Source organism: Postia placenta, assembly GCF_002117355.1.
Source record: "Postia placenta MAD-698-R-SB12 unplaced genomic scaffold POSPLAscaffold_12, whole genome shotgun sequence".
NCBI classification, from domain to species: domain Eukaryota; kingdom Fungi; phylum Basidiomycota; class Agaricomycetes; order Polyporales; family Adustoporiaceae; genus Rhodonia; species Rhodonia placenta.
This window is the reverse complement of record NW_020169843.1, coordinates 766,951-791,356: the sequence shown is the minus strand read 5'-3', so window position 1 is coordinate 791,356 and position 24,406 is coordinate 766,951. Positions and strand designations below refer to the sequence as shown.

Genomic DNA, 24,406 nt, shown 5'->3' with positions numbered 1-24,406 from the left:
CGGAATCAACGACGAGTGTGCCAGGTGCTACCTACACCTCCGCTCCCCTACCCTTAACTACGGGTGCTTCCACGTCCTCGAGCTCGAAAACAGACGTTGGTGCGATTGTCGGAGGCGTCGTGGGAGGCGTCGCCGGTCTGGTGATCATCGGCCTCCTGATCTTCTTCCTACTTCTGAGACGTAGAAGAGGCGGGCGTGCATACTTCTACCATGCCTCGAATGCTGATGACATGCTCCATCACGGTACGCGCAGGCTCTCCTTTATCATGACACCCGCTGATATCTTCGTTACTGCAGAGATCAAAACAGAACCATACCCTAACGCATCCGCGCCTGCACCTCCCCCGGCCCAGGTACCTTTCAATCAGGTTAGTGTTTACTCGCCACCTTCCAGCGAGGTCGGCGGCAGCACGTACAGCGGCGGCCCTTCGCAGCCACCGATGAGCTACTCAGCCTCTGCAGCAGGCTCGAGCTCTGGTGCGCCGGAGATGTCTGTGCGGAATAAATCTTCGCCAAACCAGGCGAACAGCAAGGCGGCGCAAGCTGGACTACTGTCCATCGCGCAGCAACCAGCGACGTACCATGCGGACTCGGGCATACGTTTCGGAGCTGTGGACGCATCCTCTTCGTCGGCAGGGGCCGCCCCACCCGAACACGATATTCCCGTGGATGTCCCTCCTTCATATAGCGAGACATGATAAAGGGTCGGCGCCTTAGATGGGCAGCGGAGTTGCGGACTGCGCGTCGTGAGCATACTCTATAACGGTGATCTGGTTAGTTTATATTCTTTTGTCTACGCAAACCTAGCTTTCGTTTACTTGTTTGTAGCATATATCTTTCACAGGTCAACTCACGTTCGTTGGCTCGTGCTTCCCATGTTTCCTGCGGGCTTGCCGGGATGACCGTTTGTAATGTTGTTAACTTATACTTACCACCTATACTATGGAAATAGCGGGCCATATCACTGTACAATCTCTGAAAGCCCTCGTGAGTCGAGTAGCAGTCTATTGTATCAGAGATGGTTGCGTCGGAGAGGCTATCGTATTGCAGACCGTGCAGGTGAGCGCTGTGGCTTCGTCACTGTGGGGCCATCTTCGCACACCGGAAATGTGGATCCGCGCAGACCGAAATTGACAACGACATGCCTCAACGCACAAGTGTCATCTCAGACCTGTTGCCCTGCTACACAGTTTGACAATCGAATACGCCGTCTGACAGCATCCATAGTTTCCCGCGTGCATGTGGACGCTGGCTGTAGCCTCGTCAGTACGGCGAAACATTTCATCGCTAAGATCCCTTGTCGATCATGTTCTTAAAAGAGGGTTCCCATTCATTGTCAACCAGTCAAAATCCCGTATCTCTTAGTTTTGCAGTCGAATTACTAGGAGACACGGCGTGCATCGAAGTGAATTATAGGATTCACTAGGCTGTTTATCGACAATCTACGGATCATCTACTAACCACGCCTGCTATATCCCTGAACACTGCATCTTTCTCACACCTCACACGACTGACGCTGCCAACCTTTTCAATTTCCATTCTTCAAGCACGGGAGCCATTACTCGCATGAAAAACATCTTGTCTCCACCAACCCAGGTTGCAACGACTGCAAGCAATCAGTCTTTGCTTGTAGGCGCAGCATGATGGGAATACTTACGCCACTGTGCGGTCTTTAACCATCCGATGGCACCTGACGTGTCGGAAAGTCGCAGATAGTCGTGTGCAAGCCTCAGCATGCAGAGAGCTGGGATGTCGAAAACAGACGCCGTTGATATTTGTGCTGTATCGATTGGCAATTTGGTGCCGTCCCATGACTCGGACTGCTGCATGGCGTCCTTGCCCAAGACAATGAACCCTAGACTTTCTAGTGCCTTCTTCTCGTATTCAATCGCGTTTGGAATCGACGCTGTGCTGCCCGGCTTGCGCAGCGTCTCCGCTATAGCATGCTGTATATCGGCCAGTCTAGGTTTGCAAGGACCCCGTGATGGCGAATAGGTCGCCGCAAACTGCTGTTCCAGCGATAAGAGTTGGGCGGTCGAGGCGTCGGTCAGTCGACTCGACTTCCTCTTGGCGAGAAGTTCGTCTCTCATCTTGTGCGCCGATTCGTCGTCCTTGCGATCGTCTTGGCACAGAGAACAGCCACATTCGTCGATGGAAAACCGTCGGAGTATAGCTCGACGCTCCTCGTATGGATTGCCATGGGCAGAGGTGTAGGGTATTGTAATCTCCTCCCCAAGTATGATGCGCTTCGTCGCCCTAATGACCATCACATCGCCCACGCAAGTCCAGACGGCATTGCTCTGGCAGGCGTGATTGAAGAGCGAGGGCAGTAAATACAACCCGCTTGGCTTCCCTTCTTCAGGCCTAGACTTGGACCTACAAGAAATGGGTTCAAGTACCGAGGGTGAAAAGCCGTTGAACGAGATGATAGCATCCAAACGAGCCACATCGATGTCGATGGATGCCTGGGAGGGATCTACGGGCGTGACGTCGGGGGATATCACAGGAGGATATGACGATGGGGGAGAGGAGTCGGGTCCAGCGTAGAGGTCAAAGACCAACCCATGCAATTCAGGATTGCCAAGGAGCTTCTGCATGACGCCCGCCAAAAGAGCGCTCTGTGTACGTGTATTCATCTTGGAAGTGATCAGGTCAACGCTCAACATGATCTCGTTCGGATGAAGGTCACGCTCGTAGACGCTGTGGAATGGCTTCGCTACGAGCTGTGCCACATAGTCAGAACATATATGGGAAAACCCGTATCTCATATACTCACAACGAGTTGGCCTATCTCAATATCTTGAACTGCCACTATGCCACGGCCACCACCGCGTCGGGACACTTGTTGTACCTCGATGGGGCCACGGAATTCGGCAACATCAAGATGATGATCTGACTGCGACTGGTTGAACAACGTCTCCCAGTCGTATTGACCAGTCTCTTGTTCCGCCTGTCGCTTACGCGCTCGAGATATCCAGCCTTTCACCTCCTCGTCATCGGGACGAACACTTTGCCATTGAAGGAATAGGTCTTCGGCTGTCTTGTAATTCCCTCTCGCATATTCTGCCTTCGCTTCACGGAAAACCGCTTTGTTACGAAGAGCTTCAGGCGCATCGGAATTTGTTCGAACGCGTCTGGCATCGGCGATAGCACCGGACCAGAACCCAAGACGCAGGTAAACCTCCGCACGGTTTGATAGCAGGACGGTGGCCTCAGGATCTGCTGCGAGCCCGCGAGAGTACATGAGAGCCGCAGGAAGCCAGTGCGACGCTTTAAAAAAGGCGTTCCCTCGATCTCTGCATGAGTCTACCGTGGACATCGCTAATATCTTCGAGGAGGGGTCGTGTGTTCGCCAGGCAACGCCCTTAAGGACACTATGTCCCGGGCTCACCAGGATGATATCACTGGGTGAATCGACGCGGACAATTGGATAATCTCCCGTTGTCGGAGCCTTGAAGGTTGGCTCACGGATTGCGAAGATTGTTCCGACCGGAAGCAAGTCATCGAGATATTTGAGGGAGCATTGAAAGGTAGTGGGGAAATTGTAGATGGTGAGGTAATGCGTGGTCCCCTCTGGGTCTTCGACGAGGAGTTGTACTGATGCTAAGCGACCTGTTATAGACGTTGCGTGAAGACCTGACAATTATGGAATGTGCAGTCACTGACAGGAAGGTGCGATCGAACGACAGAGAAGATATGATCCCTATAGCAGTACCTATCGCTTGAGCAATGTATCAGAAAATATAGGTTCCCTTCTACTCACTAGGTGTACTTTGCGAACAAGCATTTGAGAGAAGCAGACTACACATCAACACATCAGCTATTGTATGTGAGATCAAACTTGTATTCCACGTACTGCGCTCCAGTCGTTCTAGGGGAACTATACTGGAATGTTTTGGGAATCCCGATATTGTCATCCTGGTGCTCACTTCACCCTGTGGGAGTCCGTCTGACCATCGAGCCTGACGAACTCGATTGTGAAATGAGAGCAATGTCTGGCGCGACACATATCGTGCACGCTGGGGTAGAATCTTGCGGTCCTCCTCGAGCCACGCCTTGTACCTAGGGATGGCTACGCGCAATTCGGCTTCAGACATTCCGGGATGGAACTGAGGAGGGCTGGTGCTCGTCTCAGGTATTCCGACGGCTCCCATCGTATCTTGATATGCTTGTAGATCCTCCGGAGAGATACCCAGCTGCGCCATCATCGTATTTAGCATTTGCGGGTCCATTGGTTCCAGCAGTCAGCTCGACGACAGACACGCTGGAGAGTCTGTGTGAGAGAGCCGACAGAGAGAGCGCTTCGCTAGGCTTCGCTGGAACGTGCAAAACGTTGGCACGGGGTCGGTAGTTGTCCCAACATAGCAAGCCTTTCGAGCCCCAATGGTTGGTTACTAACACCCTATGCAGTCTACACTCACGGCGTTCAAGGTGCAGATAGTGGCCGTACGATCTTTGTGTGTTGGATGTAATGGGGCCAACGAGAGCTTCGCAGACAGTCGTGCGTGTACTTCACATGTTGGTTCGGTGCCGTTTTTGACAGTCATGAGAGCAAATTTATCTACTAACTTATGTACTAGAGCGTATCTCATAACTCCGGTCAAGATGAAGTTCTCAGTCACAAATCTGCGTCCGCCGAGGGCTATGACACAGGATTTGGGCCTGGAACGTCATCAAGTCCTCAACTAGGATGCGCTCTACCATACAAGCATACTCCGAGTCAGTTGTATGTACTGCGGGATTCGGACGGTTTCGTTAGGAAACTGAACACGAACGCACCATGAGTCCACAGTACGCCTCTCTGTTCTCTGTTCTCTCGCCTTTGGGTCCCGCACGCGGCACGCCGTCTGCGAGAATGGCTCGCGCCCCACGCTGATAGTGGTGCGCACCTTGTCCGCTTAAAAAGCGTAGGGCAACGACGTATTGCGCTGCGCTCACGTTTGAGTGTTTCCGTCCGAGGGCGCGGAGCTGGAGGCTCGATTACACTCTACATGTACCTACGCTGTATGGAGTATCAACCCGACAATGCAATATTTGAGACATATGGAACATCCAGGCATAATCAGCAACATAAAGCTGAAAGACAATATGGATTCACTTGGGTATGCATCCTCGAGGACATAATGGTAATTGACATGCTTGACCTGGGTGGATCAAGCCGATCTGGCTCGGTTCATCTGAGAAGGAATCGGGCCTTCCATATTTGGTATGCTTTATGAACACGCTGGCCGGCCACAAGGCGGGCGCCCGTGGCGGGCAAAGCGCGGCGTCTTTAAAGCGCACTCACGAATGTCTGTCTTTAACCACGATCTAGAGCTACTCGGACAACAACGCCAGTGTGAACACAACATCTAGCATCCCCAGAACACATTATTTACGGGATCAAGTTGAACAAAGATCTTCACGCGTCATGAATGCCCGTAAATGCAGCGACGAAAAGCGTGCTTCGACTTCGACATCAGCTATCAGGGCATTGAGCAAGAAGTCGGAAAGTCCAGATTCTCCCTACATCGCTATGAACGTGAGTGAAGAGCCCTGCTCGATGTCGAATGTACAATGTCCTCAAGGCCACGTTTTCAATGACCACAAGTCTCCAATGCCGCTGGAAGAAGCGCTTGCGCCGTATACACAGCATGGACCTCCAGTCGGAGAGAAACAAGAACGCATCGCCAGGTTGCTCGTTGAAAGTGGTATACATGCGCGCGACTTCGCATACGAGAGTACGCTACCGCCAATTGCGCCTGTTCGCCACGTTCGGCAGCAGATACAGCCAGGCGCGCTGAGGCGCGGAGGGGAGTTCGCAGGCGAAGAGGATGATCACGAACCACAGACATTCTACTGTGATGCGGAGACAGGAGGGACTACGGTCGGTTTACGGCCACGCAAGAGGAAGAGGCCTATTGAACGAACGCCTACGGAACCGGTCGACGAGGAACCCAGCCAGGGTCCATGTCCTTTGTCTGGTGGCCCCTTGAGACTGTCGCAGCGGCGACACTGGGGAGCGGACCTCGCACCGCGATTATTGGCAACGCCACGCAAACCCTTTCATCCTGTGGCGAGTACTCCGATCAGCTCTCCAGGCAATCGTAACACCCATTCACCCTCACAGCCTGGCGTACAAGGGACATCACAAGAGTCTGAATGGATAGATACTCCTCTGGTGACGCCAAACGGCTCGTTCCAGTGGCCTGTCGCCGATAGTAGTGACGTTCCGGCGTCGCAACTGGATTCGGCGTCTCAATTGCCGGTCCCAGAGGACGTCACCTTCTCGCAGCTGGGATTTTCTTCCCAGCGCACCCCACAGCGCACACCCAACCGAGGGCGCGTGCACGACCGTGCGGTGCTCTGCTCCCCAATCCGCGCACCAGTCTTCGCGGCGGCTGACGCGTCGACGACCAGCGCTTCTCCTGAGGCCCTACCGCCACCGCCACAACCCTTACCTCCCCGCGAACAGTCTCCAGCCGGCTCGCCGCGCAAGCGGCGCCGCAAAGACAACACCGAAGCGGCGCGCGACACCCCTCCATCGCGATACTTCCTGCGCGAGAGGGCTGTGGCTCCTACACGCCTCCCCCCTCCGCCTCGCTCGTCCTCTCGCACAGCTTCGTCCCGCCACGCGGCGAGTTCCGGACGCGTGTCCCCAGCGAAGAACGCTGGTGGCACAAGGACGTCGCCGAGCAGACGACAGCCGAAGAGGAATACACGGTCGAGTCGCCGCGGAGAGCAGCAGGGATCGAGTTGATGAAGTCTGCCCTCCGTCCATCTGTTTTTGGGCAAATCACGGTGTGATATATCGGCGACGCATGCTGTGGTTCCGGCGACAGCCTAGCAGCCATCTGTTTTTTTCCCTTCTCCCATTCTAACAAATGTATTTAATCCCGCAGCGCCTGGACCTCCTCACACATGTCTTGTTCCATCGCATCCATACTACTTATTCACACACCAAGTCCATTTGTTGTATTGGTACGCGCGGTCCGGACGTGTCGAGATGATGTAGTCGGTAGAAGTAATTTGTGGATGTAGCTCTATCAGATACAAGTAGCTATCCAACGTTGACCCAACGAGGTTATGTGTTGCTCAAGAAGAATGCTCTTCAGACGGCAACTTGAGATGTTCAAACGTGAGGGGAATTTTGGCATCCAAAATATCGCTAGCACAGAAGTCTGTAACGCATGGTCAAACTTTTAGTCATCTTCGTCTATTGAGTTATTGTTCGTTATACAGCGGGTTAGACAACTCAGGATACCAGGCGGGACGCTTTGTATAGAATTGATTCACAGGGGGTATAGGGACCAAGGGCTGGTAAATATGAGGAACACACGGTCATTGTAAACATACAATATGTAAAGGGTATCATGAGATTCGATGGACAGAACAAAGTCATCAACATGAGTGCGCGCAGCATCACTGAACCCAGCCTCTGCGGATTGCGATACGCAGGACATCCGCAGCGCTCTTGGGACCTGTAATGACTGACGTTTTCGTAGGTGCCTGGGTCTTCCTCCTGCCGTTGCGGGAGACCTGGGGAGCTCTGCATACAGCCACACATTGGCCGAGAACCGCCTCCATCTCTACGAGACAGTCATAGCACTCCTTCTGGCTGAACGACGAGGTGGTCGTGGTTGCAGTCTTGCGTGCAGCTGGAGGCTTCAGCTTCTTGGCCTGGAGCAGCTTCAATGTCAAGTAGTGCAGCCACTGTGGTGTATCAGGGTCAGCCTTGCGGGAGCAGGCAGGCATGGCCGTATCGCGTACCATGACATTGCTGAGTGGACGATACTCTTCCCAAGAGTCTCTGTTATGCGTCCGCATCATCCTGTACACATCAAACTGGTAGTCCCCTGTATTCTGGTCGGACAACTGTTATAATATAAGCGCACAAAAACTCTTACCTTCACCCTCGAAGACTTCTTCGTCAAACTGTGTCCAATATGTCTCGATCTGGTCTGTATCGGTAGTGTCCATGCGGGCAAGGCCCAGATCGATGATGGTCGCTTCCACGCCGTGCACAACGTCGTCCATGGACGTCTTCATCGTCGCCTTGAGGGACGGCTTAGGTGGAGGTGCCAGGTTTTTCACCAGAATCTGGCCCCAGTGGAGGTCGCGGTGCTGCTCAATCAACAGTTACGATCGGCAACATACCGCAGACGGAAAGGCCTTACCTCAAACGAGACGATATCCTCGGCCTCAGCCAGCGCACGAGTGACCTGCCAGAATAAGCTGCAAGCTTGTCTCCAGCCTGTCTTTGTCGCGCTTTCGAATGCATACGCTTCCAGATCGGGGCCACCGTTTGGCAGCACGATGATAGCATAGACCTGCGAAACGGTGAACGAGTCTGGCACGAAAAGTGATCGAGATCAGGAGTAACCAACGCATATAAGTGGCAAGGACATACCTGGTCTGGCACTTTCACTACCCTTCTTCTCGTTATACTCGTCCCATAGATCGAGTAGCAAGGAGGGATATTTGCCGCGGACAATGTACGTTCGGAGGAGCTGTACAAAGCCTGAGCACATCTCGCCCATTGCGTGCGTCACAATGATCTCCCTCAAGACATCCCTTGCGTCGCTCGGAGCAGGCATGTCCAATCCTTCCTCTCCGTTAATCGCTGTGCGTGGCTTCTCCTCATCACGTAGAGGTATCACTTTTAGGACCACGTCTCCGATGCCGAATACCTCTGAATATGATGCCTCGCCGATCTTCTGGAACTGCGCCGGGCCTTTTATCCATGCGCCTTCGCGCACGATAGGATCGTACGGGAACATCTCGATGAAGGCAGAAAACTCGTGCGGCGTGGTTTGTGAACATTCCTCGAGAAGGGGCTGGAGGTATGCTGGAGGTACTGGAGCAAGTGACCCGAAAGCCCCCGGAGAAATTGTGAGATTGGAGAAATCGAAGGAAAAATCGATGTCGATATCTGTGGGTGTTGTAGGCGAAGGAGGCGACGGTGGCCGCGGGAACATGGCAGTGCGGCCGATGCGCATACGCATTGGTGTGAGCTGCCGCGCTTTGCCGCGCTGAACGACGGGCGAGGAAAACGTGGCTGCTAGGTCCTTCGCGGGAATCGCATGTGGCGTCCATTGCATAAATGCAGGCGCAGCTGGTGGCAGAGGGGAGAGCGCGACTGCTTTGGATCCCGAATGGGCGGGATGGGGAGGCGTGGATTGAGTAGTCGATGGCGAAGTCTCGGGAGAAATAATCACATTTGTTCGTGGTCGGGAAGTAGCAATGCGGGATCGTGGAGGAGGGATAGGGCGTTCGTCTGCTTCTGGAGATAGGCACAGGTTCAGGCTAGGTAACTTGACGGGGAGGTCTGCAGGTTCGTCCTCGGACTCAGATTCGTCGGACGAGATGACGATAGGTCTTGCTTTCATCTTGCCCCTCGACGAATACTCCTTCCGAGGTTTTAGTCTGGCACCCTGCGACTGCTTCAAGGGTTTCAAACCTGCAAGGGCCTTATGTGGCTTGCCTGGGGACACAACCACCTTATTCATCTGAACACCTGCCTTCGACACTCGTCGCTCCTGGCTCACACGACGTCCCTGGGCGTCCATGATGACAATATCAACATCAACAAGAGGAGATGATGACCTCAACGGGGTCCCCTTGCCTATGGCCGGTTTCCGCTTCTTCTGTGCTGGTGGAGGTGCAGCTGGGGATCCTGGTGTATTGATAGAGACGACGCTTAGAGGGTGGCGCACAGGCATAGAAACATCTACGCGTCCAAGCTTTACGGCTCGGGGAGACTTCTTGGATTTCTTCGTTGCAGCTACTTTCTGCGTCTGCTTCAGAGGAGGTTCTGTGCGTTGTATGCGAGACCGCTCGTCACGAGACGCAAGTCGCTTGGGTACCGACGTCTCAGGTTGTCGGGAGACATTATCGTGTAATTTCTTCGGTTTAGCAGGCCTGACAGGAGAAGGCATAAAGTCTGTGTCGTCGGTGTCTGACCGTATAGAGACATCTGAGGTGTCAGAGTCATGACCTCGAGTACTCGTACTGGCCACCGCGATATCGCCATCTTCACATCCCTGTGCTGATTTTCGGGCCTCTGTCACGTTGACGATACGATGCCCCCGTTTCCCGTACGCGAAAACTTGTTTTGTTCTGGTGCCCAGCATTGTGCAGCTACAATGATGTGAATGGCTTCTGTAGTATGGTGTTCTGCGCACAAGTATGGAGTGTCTTCCCAGGACTGCAAACCATTGACGGAGGGGAGGAGTAATTGAACTTGTCCAAGGTGGCGCGACGCGTCGCATCACGTGACGGAAAAACGCGATCGGTCGATCGCGTCGTACATAGTTTGTGTGGCGGCGCCCACGCGTTCGCATACACCCGACGCGTCTTGGAGATTGATATTGAAAGCTTGGGTAGTGGCTTCGCATTGCCCCGAAGTAATCTCACCGAAACACACTTCATGGCTCTTCCACCATCATTGCGGACATCAGTCACGCCCGCTGAGCTGGAGCTCATCGCGTCCGAGCAGCTCGTCGAGATCGTACCTCTGGTGGCGATGGAAAGGACCGCGTTTATCTCAGTGCTGTATTCGTTATCCTTGCTCCGAAGAATTGTATCTCTGACGTGTCTAAACAGGGTGCGTATGGACCTCTAAGGCCTCCTGCCAAGTGCAAAGTTCCCCTCTGGATGGCCACAAACTTGAAGATGAAGAAAAAGTGTCACATCGTACCTCCTGAATGGCTCAGTATTGGTGGGTCCATCTTTTTGAAAACAATATGTTTTCTCTTACCGACCACGTTTGACCGCAACAGAATTCCTACAGGATCGTCTAACTCAAGAGACCACCGAGCCGGACTTCAGTGAGATGCCCTTTCGCTTCGCTGAGATCGCGAAGACGCTATTGGACGTGTAAGAGTCCCTGCGCTGCTTTGCTTAGATTCGACATTTATTCAACCAATCTCAAGTGCTTCTGATGACATCATAAATCCTGACAAAGTACGCTCGCTACTGCAGGACATACGCGAAGCGCGCCAAGCAAAAAGTCGGGAAGGTCTGTCCAAACTCGATCACAGCGAACTCAGCGTACGTCCTGCGAAACACGCCTCGCTCGTTGACAAAGCATACTCAAATCACTCCCGCAATTATCCAGTTACCCAACCTGTGCTCCATGGAGATCAACGAAATCCGGCCGTTCTTCGTGCGCTCGATGGGCATCCTGGGGCAACTTGTACGGGAGCCAGAGGTGCAGCCAATGGACCAGACATAATGGTTCTCCCGATTTGCTCGCCATCTATATTGTACTCTACTGTACAACAGTACAACATGTCCACTCGTAATACATACCCCATCGTAGCCTGTAATCAAGGACAACGCTGTCATCGCTTAATCAAATTTTCGCGCCGTTGCGGAGCAATTGTTTCAGCTCCTCAATCTGTTCCTTCAATTGTCTGACTTCTCGCAGCACTACAGCCTCGCTTGACTGAAAGGCAATTGTCATCAGCGCCCCAGCCTTTATTAGAACAGACTGTGATCAAGGACCGTGGCCGTGCTCACATGTGTGGTATCCGGGAACGCCTTGACAAGGTCCTCGAACGCGACCTTGCTAATTTTGAGGCCTCGCGCAGCATCGTCTTCATGCACATCCGGGTTCTCGAATTCTGGTGCGTCCTCGCCCCCTTCATCTGGATTACTCAGCCAGTCCTTGATCCACTTGTTCTTGGATGGCTCGAGGTCAGCCTCGTACAATGCAATGATGGAGAGCGGGACAAAGAAGGTCACGAGCATGACGTAGCGGTTGATCTGTGAGTTCTAGAGATGAGTATGTGAAATGCCTGCGATGCCACCGGGTTCACCTTCGCGTACAGCTCGTCGCTCACAAGGAACCTGTTCAACCGTGTCAGTCAAAGTATTCCTTAGAAGCGGAACGGACTCCACACTGACTCGAATGGTGCAACTAGCAGGATCTCCACGATATTGAAGGGCGCCGGGTAGACGTATTCATCGGGCGCCCTGATCATCCCGCCGACTTTTCCGGCGAAGTACGTAAGGTACTCAGCTGCAGCATCTTCTACAACCTGTCGTGTGTACCGTCAACGGGGTATATCAACGCTATTACATTAATTATACTCACGTCGTTATAGGCGGATGAGAAGAGCGAGATGAGCACGTTGAGGAGGATCAAAGCTGTCGCAACGTTCCAGCTAAAATACGGTGAGCACAAGCCTTGAACCTCTTTGCGCAACTCACAGATAGTACAGAGCTTGGCCAGCGGTGCTGGCAGAATATCATACATCAGGGTAGATTGTTGTAGGGTGTGTTCTGTGCATACCTCGCAGCGAACATGTTGTAATCTGGAGATCTTGTTTCATTAGTGGTGAGCGGCAGGCTAGTAGTCGTATGTATTATGCGACGTACTGCAGTAGTGCCTGTATGAGCACGTGAACCACCTGAAGCGCATCATGAGTAATGGGACGCTTGAGAGGACATGTGGTGTGATTTACTTCATGAAGGTGCTCAGCCTGTCCGTCCGCCGCATCCAGCGCATATAGGCCTTGCATGAAGCCGATACCAAGCAGGGCAAGTAGCTGCATTGCAAAAGTGAGTATGTTGTGACAATTGTCATCGCATCGTTACCGTACACCGAAGAAAATTCCAGACTCTTTCAGCATACGCGCGACACATATTTGCATTGTGCCGACATATCTGATAAAAGCAATGGCTGAGACAACATCAGTAATACAAACGGTATGACGCACTTGAAGCCGTCGAAAATCGGTATGATCTCTGGTATACGAGTGTTATATTGGGGGCTCCGTAACACTGACAGGCGCGGGCTGCAATAACTCACTCATCCTGAACTCGCGCACAGTGGTTAGCAACGTCGTCCCATATGTCTTAAATAAGCATACTTACCATATCAATGGCGCCACGAAGCTCAGACATTGAAAACTCAGAATTCGTATCGTGACGCTTCTTGGCTCAGGCGAAGACACGCCGACAACGCGAAGCACGAACGCGACAAGGAGCAACGAGTCTGTCAGGAAAGAGATCACATCCCAAAAGCCAAGAGAACGCCAAGAGACGAATAGAAATAGTTTGTAGAGCTAGAAGGGGGAGTCAGTACCAGTTGCCATGGAGAAAAGATGCAGCCCTTACTTTGTGCATGTCTGATGCGACAGTTTATCAGCAAGCGGACTAGCTGCCTACATGACATATTTGCTCACTTTCGAAAGAGAATGCCAGAGCTAGGACGTACATCAAGACTTCCCAACCGTCCAATCCCGCGTGATCCGGGTTCAGCTTGTCAAGCGGCTCTCGTACTGACAATTATGATAAAGTCAAAGGGCGGCATAGACCACGAGTGATTAGGCATGCCTGCTTGTGAGTAAGCGAAAAGGAATAAGAGCCACACGGATATGCGAAAAATGTTCTGATATCTATACGCCACGTTAGCTAGAATTCACCGACGCGATGAGACCGATTCCCACCGAGGAACGGATAGCCGACTTGGGTCAAGATGACCCCAGAAATTACTATGGCCACATTCTTTGAACGGTACGACTGATTGGAGTTAAGCGGCAGAGTGCTGGTGGGTGACTCAGAAACTCACAGTCGATCTCATGGTCCGCCTGGTGTCTCTGAATGAGTTGACCACGCCACAGGTAGTTCACCACTTCACAATGTTCATTTAATGTGAACATCACAATCATTCACGGCACTCACCGTCTTGGGCCTCAGTCGACGAGAGAAAGATAGTACTTGGAAGACAGGTCATATAATCATGTTCCGGCCTCAGGAGTGAGAAAACATACCAATGCGAGTCAATAGCCAATTCAAGAGCGCTAGCCTTGTCGCTCATTCCGCCATCAACCTCTGTGTACCGGAACCGCCGTGCCATCATAGGCACTACTTTCTCTGACGGAGCTTGGTGTATCACACGACGCGCGAGTACTTCACATGCAACAGCTGTACGGACAAGGTGTAAACGCGCGACATGGTATCATCATGGAACTTATACCTCTTCCCGAGTTCTCGCCAAAGTCTGCGGGGTTATTGTTGGCATCCCACATGAACTCTTTCCGCGCCCGCAATAAGGCATACGGTAACTGCGAGTATGACACATAAGTGTACCGGTTCGGAATGCAATCAGTTTAAGCTACTCACCACTTCAAGGAAGTCGCCTGCGGCAGCAATGTAGGCATCTATTACTTGAGGAGTGATCACCCTGCTAGTGGGATCCGCGATAGTGTCCAATGGAACTTCCACTGGCAGTAATCTCAGCGTTAGGGAGCGAATACGTTTGATCAGGTCTGCGAAGCAGGGTGAGTCTACCTGACCCTCATGAACCATTGGTCGCGTACTCGTGACTGTGTCTGGGGATGCGCGAAAGCTGAGCAGGCTAGCCTGCTCCTCTCCGTTACGTCCAGCTTCCTGTGCAGACATTGAGTGTTTCGGCCACCGTCGGAAATGCAAAGCACCAGCGTCGAGTTGACCGCAACTGCACGCAGTAACAATCCATCGCTATTCCCCCCACCTTGTGCCTAGGATGACGTTCGCGCCTCATGCACCGCGTATCGGTCACATGGTCGTATCGTCCACTTGGCGCCGCAATCCAGCGAGCGCTTCGCGACTAGCATCCAGCAACTGCGCTGCTGGACATACAGCCACAACCATGCCCGTGAGCAATGCGTCGTTTATCAACTATTCGTGTGTTTATTGAGACAGGCATGACTGACAGGCATATCATTCAACTTTCAACGAGGACCCTGATGCCCGCCAGGTCGGGAATATGGCGGTCCTCTCAATCAAGTCCAAGTTTCGCGGCCCTGCGCCATCAGGTATGTACTGCATATATTTATGTGCATTCTCTCTAATTGTCACTTAATTGGACCCCCAAAGCGGACCCCTCACAGGCCGATATCATCGATGAGACCCTTGACCTCTTCCGTGCCAACTCGCTCTTCCGCAACTTCGAGATCAAAGGCCCTGCGGACCGTCTACTCATCGTCTTGATTCTCTTCGTATCTGACTGTCTGGCAAAGATCGGCTCAGCACGTACTGTGCCCAGCCAGATCGAGGCAACCAAGTTGCTCAACACGTTGGCTGTGGACAATTTCCCCGTTCCCGGCGACGCCAACTTCTCGCTGAATGCGCACTATGCATCTCCAGCAAGCCGAGCAGATGCAGGTATGTAGTGGTTTGACTATACGTAGCCCGAAGTTGACGCCTTAGCCGTAGATTACCTACGGCAATACTTGACGCAAGTGCGGCAGGAACTTGCAGCACGCCTCATCGAGCGACTGTACGCAGATGGCACGGGCAAACCGAGCAAATGGTGGATGTCGTTCCAGAAAAGGCGCTTCATGAGCAGGAGCTTGGGCGCATAGACGCATCGGACGTGATTTATACTTCTCCCACATGAAAGTGTATTTTGTATCCCGCCTCCCTCACATTTGCACAGAAATAATAACCGTGGACGGACGTACCGCGCGGCCTTGCGCTCTCATTTTCTCCGCTTCCTCTCGTTTGGATTCTTCTTGCCGTATCCGACGATGGGCATATCGCCATCCATGCCTCTGCTCCTCACACTTCGTCCTTTGCCCCCAGCGCCCGCACTGATGATCTCCGGTACCCAATCAGGATCCATCCAGCTTCCCAAGATAGCCCCGCCGTCACCCATCTCCGCGCCCCTGCTCGCAGCATTGAGCAAGCGGCGCTCCTCGCGCTCTCGTTTTCCGTCGGCATGCTTCTTGGCACGCATCCAGCTCAGCTGGTCTTCTCGAAGTATGAGACCGTCACCGGGTCCGGTCTTCGCAGATCCCGCCTTCGGGGCAGGAATTGAGTAGATCGTGCCTCGCGTCTTGTACTGGAAGTTTTTCTTGAGATGCACTTGCATCGCGGGTGTATTAGGGCCTGCATTTGGCGACGAGATCGTCACGGATGCGCGGAGGAGGGATGGGTTCCCGCACGACGGGCAGAACTTTCGTGATGAGTCCTTGCAGACTCTGCAGGATAAAGCAGTATCGTTAGTAGCGTCGCTAGCACAGTGGCATGTATAAGATCGCAACGTACTTGAAACAGGCGTGGCATCTGAGCACCCAGCTCTTCACCCGCTCAATCCGTTTTCCCTCGACCCCCACGAGTCCCAGCCCCATCTGCAACAGCACATTTTGCATGGCAAAGTCTGCTGTCATGCATCCCACAGGGATCACCTCCTGTCTTCCCTTGCCCTTCCCTCGCCCAGGGTCCGCCGCCGAAGGCAGCAGTTCGAGTGCACGCGACTTGTGCAGGGCAACGTTGGATGGGGTAATCCACTCGCCCTCACCGTCATCTGATTCGGAGGGATCGTCGTAGAGGGGTTGTGGTTCCGACTGCTCGGCAGGTGGGGAGATCGCAGACGTTGAGGGCGTCGGATCTGGATGAACTAATGGGCGGTCCTTGTCATTATCTGTGTTTTCAATGGAGTGAAGCTCGACGTCGAGAGGTTCTCCCTGCGGGGCTTCAAGAACTTTCTGGTCTGCCTCAGCACCTTCGTCCTCGGAAGATGAGATCTCGGACTCCGGCGGTTCTGCTAGGTCTTCCTCCGCATGGAGTTCATTTTCTACAATCCCACCTTCGCTCTTCACCTCATCGCACTCGGAGTGTGTAGCTGGAGTGGTGTCGGACGGCACCGTCGCATCCTGGTGCGCGTCCCCTGTTGCGTCCTGCTACCTCTTAGTCTTAGTTCGCTAAGGGTTCAGGGGTCAAGGGGGCGCACCTGCTCAGATCCCTTCTTCGCCTCGTCCGCCTCCCTTTCCCGTACATCCAATGCATATGTCAATGCCAAAATACACAAATCCGCATGCGAGAGCACTGAATAATCGCCAGTCTTCTTCGCAAATCGTATGACTTCATATTCTTAGGATCAACGCACATTAATATTGGATGGCGCACTCACCATGCGCTAGAGAGGCAGAATCAGGCCCCTGAATTTGTATTCTAACACCTGCAGACAGGCCAAGGCGTTCGAAATGCTCCCGCGCGCGTTTGTCTTTTAGCTCATCAAGGACCTGTGGAACGGTGTAGTATGTCTCTGCAAGTCCACGCAGTGGTGATAGAGAGAGGAGGGGGCCTGCATCGAGGACCAAGTGCTTGCAAGCTGGGTTTGCAGAAGAGGACGCCATGAGAGAGGATCGCGAGTGATCAAAATTTCCTCGATGATCGCGCGCGTGAAATTGATTTTCATTACACTTCAGTCAAATTCAACACTTCTCCGGTCCCATGAAGTTTCACCAATGGCAACAACATGGAACTTCACTGAGACTCATCACGCGTATGAATTCACGTATGCCTAGCGATACTGTATAATGCTACATTTCTTACTAGTACACGATGCCAGAAAGCCGACTGGGTGGAGCACATATTCGATTGCAACCCGAAACGCGAAATCACCACCGCTGACCACCTCGCCCGTGCTGTCAACCGCAACCGCTTCCCTGAGGACTTGCAGACCTCTAAAGACTACGGGTTTGTGCGAGAATTCACGGTTGCCAATCGTGCCAACCTCTTAGGCCTGTATATCGGTCTCATCGAGGTCATGCATATACCGGCAAGGAAGATCCATAGATGGCGTGTTTCCGGAACGCTAATTCATGAAATAAAGGCCGCTTTCGGAGGCTTGCCTGAAGGAAGCCGTGGCCAATATTATCCGTGGTTCTTGAAGAACCAATGGGTCCTCGACGCCTCGTTGCCAGGTCCCTCCGAAAATCCTATTCACGACACTATCGCACGTGCGAATCGCTATGCTGGGGTTCTCGCCAGCCCAGATGCAGAAAGCATGCGGCCAATCCTGTCTTCGTGGCCCGAGAGCAAGTCTACCTGTCACCGCTTTTGCGGTACCATTCTATCAGACTGGCACCCTGCACCCATGGAGGAAGGTTGGGTAACATTCGGCTTCTGCGCCTGCCCTGATGAGTTCTCGGAATCAGAACTCGGTGTCATCTATCGCACACTTCTCGAACGATGTACCTTCAACGAATTCTGGCACGCCTACGACGAGTCTTCCCTGATAGCTCTCTTCGACCGACACGGCTTGAAAGAAGATCGTCTCCGCATTCCCAATCTCGAAGTCGTCTTAAATGGCTCTCCACGGGCCTCGGTGTGGTACCTTAAGCAGTTCGTTGTCGATGAGACAGTGTGTGTTGCCCCGCGACTGTCCGTCTGTGCGGATTACGGCTTCGACAAGTGCAATTCCCCATCGCTCGTCGAGGATCTTAAAGGCATATACAAGCAACTACTCCTGGAGGCGCACGTGGATCCGGTAAAGTTGCACGAAGTTTGTATCGCTGGAAACCTCTTCAGGTTCGCGAGTGGGTTCATGAAGTTCAAGAAGAAATCCGCGCGGCTCATGAAGAATCCGTATCCCCTCACAAACTTCGAGCCGGAAGTTATGCGCGGATGGGACGGAAATTTGCGCGTTGTCATCGTAAGTCGCCGGAGTCCAATCAGCTTCTATATACTCATTAATTCCTCGATCGGGGTGTTCAGGCAATAGCGGTCTGTATATTTTTCATTATTATCTATATGTTTCGTTGGCCACCGCCTCCTTGACATCTGAGTGACGAGATGGGGGCGGACGTGTCATATTCGTGTTTAGTTGAACTGTGTTGTCTTCGAAGGGCATTCAAGTCGACTAGTCGACTAGCGTGTTCCGTGCCTTGGTGTGGCTACCTCATTTGACATTCGGCAGCTACATACTAACAATGACGGCGAGAGAACAAGAGGATCACAGCGAGCGTCTACCTCACGATCCTCAGTAGCCCATCGACCGCTCGTCGACGTGTCTGCATCACTGCCAAGTCCTACCGCGAGCTTCTGCCCCACTTTGCCGAAGTGTATACTTTGCGAGGGGAGGTCTATTAAGATTGGTCTTGCTGTAATTTTGCAGTCGAATCACTAGGAGACACGGCGTGCATCGAAGTGAATTACAGGATTCACTTGGCTGTTTATCGACAATCTACGGACCATCTACTAACCGCGCCTGCTATATCCCTGAACACTGCATCTTTCTCACACCTCACACGACTGACGCTGCCAACCTTTTCAATTTCCATTCTTCAAGCACGGGAGCCATTATTCGCATGAAAAACATCTTGTCTCCACCAACCCAGGTTGCAACGACTGCAAGCAATCAGTCTTTGCTTGTAGGCGCAGCATGATGGGAATACTTACGCCACTGTGCGGTCTTTAACCATCCGATGGCACCTGACGTGTCGGAAAGTCGCAGATAGTCGTGTGCAAGCCTCAGCATGTAGAGAGCTGGGGTTTCGAAAGGAGATGCCGTGGGTATTTGTGCTGTATCGATTGGCAATTTGGTGTCTTCCCATGGCTCGGACTGCTGCATAGCGTCCTTGCCCAAGACAATGAACCCTAGGCTTTGCAAAGCCTTCTTCTCATATTCAATCGCGTCTGGTATCGATGCTTTGCTACCTGACTTGCGTAGCGTCTCCGCTATAGCATGTTGTATATCGGCCAGCCTAGGCTTGCAAGGACCCCGTGATGGCGAGTAGGTCGCCGCAAACTGCTGTTCCAGCGATAGGAGCTGCGCAGTTGAGGCGTCGATTAGTTGACTCGACTTCCTCTTGGCGAGAAGTTCGTCTCTCATCTTGTGCGCCGATTCGTCGTCCTTGCGATCGTCTTGGCACAGATGACAGTCACATTCGTCGATGGAAAACTGTCGGAGTATAGCTCGACGCTCCTCGTATGGATTGCTATGGGCAGAGGTGTAGGGTATTGTAATCTCCTCCCCAAGTATGATGCGCTTCGTCGCCCTGATGACCATGACATCGCCCACGCAAGTCCAGACGGCATTGCTCTGGCAGGCGTGATTGAAGAGCGCGGGTAGCAGATACAACCCGCTTGGCTTCCCTTCTTCAGGCCTAGTCTTGGACCTACAAGAAATGGGTTCAAGTACCGAGGGTGAAAAGCCGTTGAACGAGATGATAGCATCCAAACGAGCCACATCGATGTCGATGGATGCCTGGGAGGGATCTACGGGCGTGACGTCGGGGGATATCACAGGAGGATATGACGATGGGGGAGAGGAGTCGGGTCCAGCGTAGAGGTCAAAAACCAACCCATGTAATTCAGGATTGCCAAGGAGCTTCTGCATGACGCCCGCCAAAAGAGCGCTCTGTGTACGTGTATTCATCTTGGAAGTGATCAGGTCAACGCTCAACATGATCTCGTTCGGATGAAGGTCACGCTCGTAGACGCTGTGGAATGGCTTCGCTACGAGCTGTGCCACATAGTCAGAACATATATGGGAAAACCCGTATCTCATATACTCACAACGAGTTGGCCTATCTCAATATCTTGAACTGCCACTATACCACGGCCACCACCGCGTCGAGACACTTGTTGTACCTCGATGGGGCCACGGAATTCGGCAACATCAAGATGATGATCTGACTGCGACTGGTTGAACAACGTCTCCCAGTCGTATTGACCAGTCTCTTGTTCCGCCTGTCGCTTACGCGCTCGAGATATCCAGCCTTTCACCACCTCGTCATCTGGACGAACGCTTTGCTGTTGAAGGAACAGGTCCTCGGCTGTCCCGTAGTTCCCTCTCGCGTATTCTGCCTTCGCTTCACGGAACATCGCTTTGTTACGGAGAGCTTCGGGCGCATCGGGACTTGTTCGAACGCGTTTTGCATCGGCTATGGTACCAGACCAGAACCCAAGACGTAGGTAAGCCTCCGCACGGTTTGATAGCAGGACGGTGGCCTTGGGGTTTGCTACGAGCCCGCGAGAATACACTAGAGCCGCAGGAAGCCAGTGCGACGCTTGAAATAAAGCGTTCCCTCGGTTTCTGCATGAATCTATCGTGGACACCGCTAATATTTTCGAGGAGGGGTTGTCTGTTCGCCAAACAACACCCTTAAGGACGCTGTGTCCCGGGCTCACAAGGATGATATCACTGGGTGAATCGACACGGACAATAGGATAATTTCCCATTGTTGGAGCCTTGAAGGTTGGCTCACGGATTGCGAAGATTGTTCCGACCGGAAATAAGTCATCGAGATATTTGACAGAGCAATGAGAGGTGGTGGGGAAGTTGTAGATGGTAAGGTAATGCGTGTTCCCCTCTGGGTCTTCGATGAGGAGTTGTACTGATGCTACGCGATCTATCATAGTCGTTAGACCTGACAACAATAGAATGGACAGTCACTGACAGGAAGGTGCGATCGAACGACAGAGAAGATATGATCCCTATAGCAGTACCTATCGCTTGAAGGATATATCAGAGAATATAGGTTCCCTTTTACTCACTAGGTGTACTTTGCGAACAAGCATTTGAGAGAAGCAGACTACACATCAACACATCAGCTATTGTATGTGAGATCAACTTGTATTCCACGTACTGCGCTCCAGTCGTTCTAGGGGAACTATACTGGAATGTCTGGGGAATCCCGATATTGTCATTCTGGTGCTCACTTCACCCTGTGGGAGTCCGTCTGACCATCGAGCCTGACGAACTCGATTGTGAAATGAGAGCAATGTCTGGCGCGACACATATCGTGCACGCTGGGGTGGAATCTTGCGGTCCTCCTCGAACCACGCCTTGTACCTAGGGATGGCTACGCGCAATTCGGCTTCAGACATCCCGGGATGGAACTGAGGAGGGCTGGTGCTCGTTTCAGGTATTCCGACGGCTCCTATCGTGTCTTGATACGCTTGTAGATCCTCCGGAGAGATACCCAGCTGCGCCATCATCGTATTTAGCATTTGCGGGTCCATTGGTTCCAGCAGTCAGCTCGACGACAGACACACTGGAAAGTCTGTGTGAGAGAGCCGACAGAGAGAGCGCTTCGCTAGGCTTCGCTGGAACGTGCAAAACGTTGGCACGGGGTCGGTGGTTGTCCCAACATAGCAAGCCATTCGAGCCCCAATGGTTGGTAACCAACACCCTATGCAGTCTACACTCACGGCGTTCAAGGTGCAGATAGCGGCCGTACGATCTTTGTGTGTTAGATGTAATAGGGCCAACGGGAGCCTCGCAGACAGTCGTGCGTGTACTTCATATGTTGGTTCGGTGCCGTTTTTGACAGTCATGAGAGCAAATTTATCTACTAACTTATGTACTAGAGCGTATCTCACGACTCCGGTCAAGATGAAGCTCTCAGTCACAAATCTGCGTCCGCCGAGGGCTATGACACAGTATATGAGCCTGGAACGTCATCAAGTCCTCAACTAGGATGCGCTCTACCATACAAGCATACTCCGAGTCAGTTGTATGTACTGCGGGATTCGGACGGTCTCGCTAGGAAACTGAAAATGAACGCACTATGAGTTTACAGTTCGCCATTAGGGCAATGCAAGATTTGAGACACATGGAACATTCAGGGTTACAGCAAAACCAATATTGATAGACCTTCCCTCGCAAAGTGTACACATCGGCACAGTGGGGCAGAAGCTCGCGGCAGGAGTCGGCAGTGGTGCAGAGACGATGACGAGCGGCCGATCAGAGACAGGCTACTGAATGCTCCCGCGCGCGTTTGTCTTTTAGCTCATCAAGGACCTGTGGAACGGTGTAGTATGTCTCTGCAAGTCCACGCAGCGGTGATAGAGAGAGGAGGGGGCCTGCATCGAGGACCAAGTGCTTGCAAGCTGGGTTTGCAGAAGAGGACGCCATGAGAGAGGATCGCGAGTGATCAAAATTTCCTTGATGATCGCGCGCGTGAAATTGATTTTCATTACACTTCAGTCAAATTCAACACTTCTCCGGTCCCATGAAGTTTCACCAATGGCAACAACATGGAACTTCACTGAGACTCATCACGCGTATGAAGTCACGTATGCCTAGCGATACTGTATAATGCTACATTCTGTATCTTACTACATTTCGTTTAGATACGACTGTTGTCGGGCACGACTAGCTGTTCACAGCAGTCCCTTCAGGACCTCGACAATCTTGTCGCCAATCTCTTTCGTCTTCACACTACCCCCGAGATCTGCTGTTCGCAGCTCGAACCCGCCCTTCTCCTTGTCATCGAGTACTTTCCGCACAGCATCTTCGATCGCCTGTGCGTAACGATTGAGGCCTAGGGAGTATCGCAAAAGCATTGCTGCGCTGAGAATAGTGCCGACAGGGTTTGCGATCCCCTGGCCAGCGATATCGGGGGCTGACCCATGAATGGGCTCATACAATCCTGGCGTCGGCTTGAAGTCTGGCGAGAGCGCGTCTGCGACGGAGGGTGCGCCGGCCAAAGATGCGGACGGAAGCAAGCCGAGGGAACCTGGGATAACGCTCGCCTCATCCGATAGGCTACGGAATGTAGTGTGAGCAAGCTCAATATGAAGGGGGACGGCACACTGACATGTCACCGAACAAATTCTCAGTTACAATCACACCGTTCAGCTTCTTCGGGTTCGCAACTATGATCATGGACGCGGAGTCCACGAGGGTGTGGTCCAACTTGAGTTGTGGATACTCATTCTGGAGGGTCTCCACAACCACCTTCCTCCACAAGCGAGAGCTTGCGAGCACATTTGCCTTATCGATCGAGTGAATCGGAAGAGGTGGGTTGGAGGTGAGCGCAATCTGCGCCGCGACACGCGTGATTCGCTGCACCTCGGGGATGCTGTAGATCATGGTGTCATAGGCCGTATCGTCGTTGGGTCCAAGCTCTTTGCGCTCGCCGAAGTATGCACCGCCGATGAGCTCACGGATAACGATGATGTCCACACCCTGTGCCACACTTGGCTTGAGCGGGGAGTACGCGAGAAGGGACTCCGACGCGAAGTTCGCCGGACGGATGTTCGCGTAGAGGCCAAGGGCCTTGCGCAGGCCAAGCAAGCCCTGTTCCGGGCGGACTTTGCTGTTCACATCCCACTTGGGACCTCCGACAGAGCCTGGACCAAGGGAAGTAAATTAGCCCGCACAGAGATCGTCGGCTTGTACACACCCATAAGGATGGCATCCGCCTCCTTGCACGCCTGAAGCGTGGATTCCGGCAGAGGCTGACCCGTTGCATCGATCGCACATCCACCGAAGAGATGTGGCTCGAGCTTGAGTTCTACATCCGGTGAGGATGCAGACACCACCTCAAGCACTCGGACGGCCTCGGATACAACCTCAGGGCCTGGATGGTGCATTAATATAGTTCTCCTTAATAGAGTTTCATAACGCGCACCTATTCCGTCTCCGGACAAGACAACTACTCGGAAGCTGGTCGAATACGAAATAAGCCATGACCCTCCCGATCCCGTACGAAAGACTCACGATTTTTTGGCCATGATAGATGTTTGGGGGGTCTGAAGTGAGCGATAGAGAAGATCCCTTAGATCCCCTCCACTCTTTTCAAGGACTAGGTGGTAGTCCGAAGATAAACAGACTGCTTCTGCGGGAGGCCGCACGAGTCATAGGACAGGGCCGGCATGATATATGTCGCGTCTGCCATCGAATGGCGTAGATGTC

General features: G+C 52.8%; 9 protein-coding genes across 9 annotated transcripts; 3 read left to right on the top strand and 6 right to left on the bottom strand.

The window, feature by feature from the left end:
- Window positions 1-445: 445 nt before the first annotated feature.
- On the bottom strand, window positions 446-4,232 carry POSPLADRAFT_1151025 (hypothetical protein; the record flags this gene model as incomplete). The annotated part of the gene is made up of 9 exons (XM_024486484.1): window positions 446-551; window positions 582-737; window positions 929-1,036; window positions 1,507-1,606; window positions 1,658-2,723; window positions 2,780-3,603; window positions 3,667-3,703; window positions 3,764-3,801; window positions 3,857-4,232. 9 exons carry the CDS (start codon window positions 4,230-4,232, stop codon window positions 446-448), a joined length of 2,811 nt encoding a protein of 936 aa, XP_024336247.1.
- A 1,192-nt stretch (window positions 4,233-5,424) lies between these two features.
- POSPLADRAFT_1048772 (hypothetical protein) lies at window positions 5,425-6,739 on the top strand (the record flags this gene model as incomplete). Its single annotated transcript, XM_024479591.1, has 2 exons — window positions 5,425-5,521; window positions 5,568-6,739. The coding sequence occupies 2 exons, from the start codon at window positions 5,425-5,427 to the stop codon at window positions 6,737-6,739; spliced, it is 1,269 nt and encodes a 422-aa protein (XP_024336246.1).
- A 510-nt stretch (window positions 6,740-7,249) lies between these two features.
- On the bottom strand, window positions 7,250-10,464 carry POSPLADRAFT_1067204 (hypothetical protein; the record flags this gene model as incomplete). The annotated part of the gene is made up of 6 exons (XM_024482156.1): window positions 7,250-7,692; window positions 7,750-7,835; window positions 7,887-8,103; window positions 8,157-8,329; window positions 8,390-10,098; window positions 10,406-10,464. The coding sequence occupies 6 exons, from the start codon at window positions 10,462-10,464 to the stop codon at window positions 7,402-7,404; spliced, it is 2,535 nt and encodes an 844-aa protein (XP_024336245.1). The 3' UTR covers window positions 7,250-7,401.
- Window positions 10,465-11,335: 871 nt separating this feature from the next.
- On the bottom strand, window positions 11,336-14,391 carry POSPLADRAFT_1150749 (hypothetical protein; the record flags this gene model as incomplete). The annotated part of the gene is made up of 20 exons (XM_024486455.1): window positions 11,336-11,428; window positions 11,503-11,748; window positions 11,833-11,877; window positions 11,904-12,023; window positions 12,080-12,149; window positions 12,278-12,307; window positions 12,364-12,395; window positions 12,450-12,533; window positions 12,588-12,651; window positions 12,705-12,758; window positions 12,862-13,052; window positions 13,156-13,268; window positions 13,305-13,385; window positions 13,437-13,481; window positions 13,559-13,621; window positions 13,672-13,706; window positions 13,761-13,914; window positions 13,967-14,054; window positions 14,113-14,258; window positions 14,310-14,391. The coding sequence occupies 20 exons, from the start codon at window positions 14,389-14,391 to the stop codon at window positions 11,336-11,338; spliced, it is 1,836 nt and encodes a 611-aa protein (XP_024336244.1).
- A 346-nt stretch (window positions 14,392-14,737) lies between these two features.
- Window positions 14,738-15,335, top strand: POSPLADRAFT_1035722 (hypothetical protein; the record flags this gene model as incomplete). The annotated part of the gene is made up of 3 exons (XM_024477101.1): window positions 14,738-14,786; window positions 14,848-15,135; window positions 15,187-15,335. 3 exons carry the CDS (start codon window positions 14,738-14,740, stop codon window positions 15,333-15,335), a joined length of 486 nt encoding a protein of 161 aa, XP_024336243.1.
- A 24-nt stretch (window positions 15,336-15,359) lies between these two features.
- POSPLADRAFT_1172754 (hypothetical protein) lies at window positions 15,360-17,111 on the bottom strand (the record flags this gene model as incomplete). The annotated part of the gene is made up of 4 exons (XM_024488195.1): window positions 15,360-15,953; window positions 16,021-16,652; window positions 16,706-16,836; window positions 16,886-17,111. The coding sequence occupies 4 exons, from the start codon at window positions 17,109-17,111 to the stop codon at window positions 15,452-15,454; spliced, it is 1,491 nt and encodes a 496-aa protein (XP_024336242.1). The 3' UTR covers window positions 15,360-15,451.
- Window positions 17,112-17,764: 653 nt separating this feature from the next.
- POSPLADRAFT_1048766 (hypothetical protein) lies at window positions 17,765-18,623 on the top strand (the record flags this gene model as incomplete). Its single annotated transcript, XM_024479590.1, has 2 exons — window positions 17,765-18,412; window positions 18,606-18,623. 2 exons carry the CDS (start codon window positions 17,765-17,767, stop codon window positions 18,621-18,623), a joined length of 666 nt encoding a protein of 221 aa, XP_024336241.1.
- Window positions 18,624-19,003: 380 nt separating this feature from the next.
- On the bottom strand, window positions 19,004-22,041 carry POSPLADRAFT_1035719 (hypothetical protein; the record flags this gene model as incomplete). The annotated part of the gene is made up of 7 exons (XM_024477100.1): window positions 19,004-19,107; window positions 19,159-20,224; window positions 20,278-21,131; window positions 21,162-21,198; window positions 21,259-21,296; window positions 21,351-21,690; window positions 21,916-22,041. 7 exons carry the CDS (start codon window positions 22,039-22,041, stop codon window positions 19,004-19,006), a joined length of 2,565 nt encoding a protein of 854 aa, XP_024336240.1.
- Window positions 22,042-22,869: 828 nt separating this feature from the next.
- Window positions 22,870-24,225, bottom strand: POSPLADRAFT_1048765 (hypothetical protein; the record flags this gene model as incomplete). Its single annotated transcript, XM_024479589.1, has 5 exons — window positions 22,870-23,254; window positions 23,307-23,841; window positions 23,895-24,071; window positions 24,123-24,157; window positions 24,212-24,225. 5 exons carry the CDS (start codon window positions 24,223-24,225, stop codon window positions 22,870-22,872), a joined length of 1,146 nt encoding a protein of 381 aa, XP_024336239.1.
- Between the last annotated feature and the right edge of the window lie 181 nt (window positions 24,226-24,406).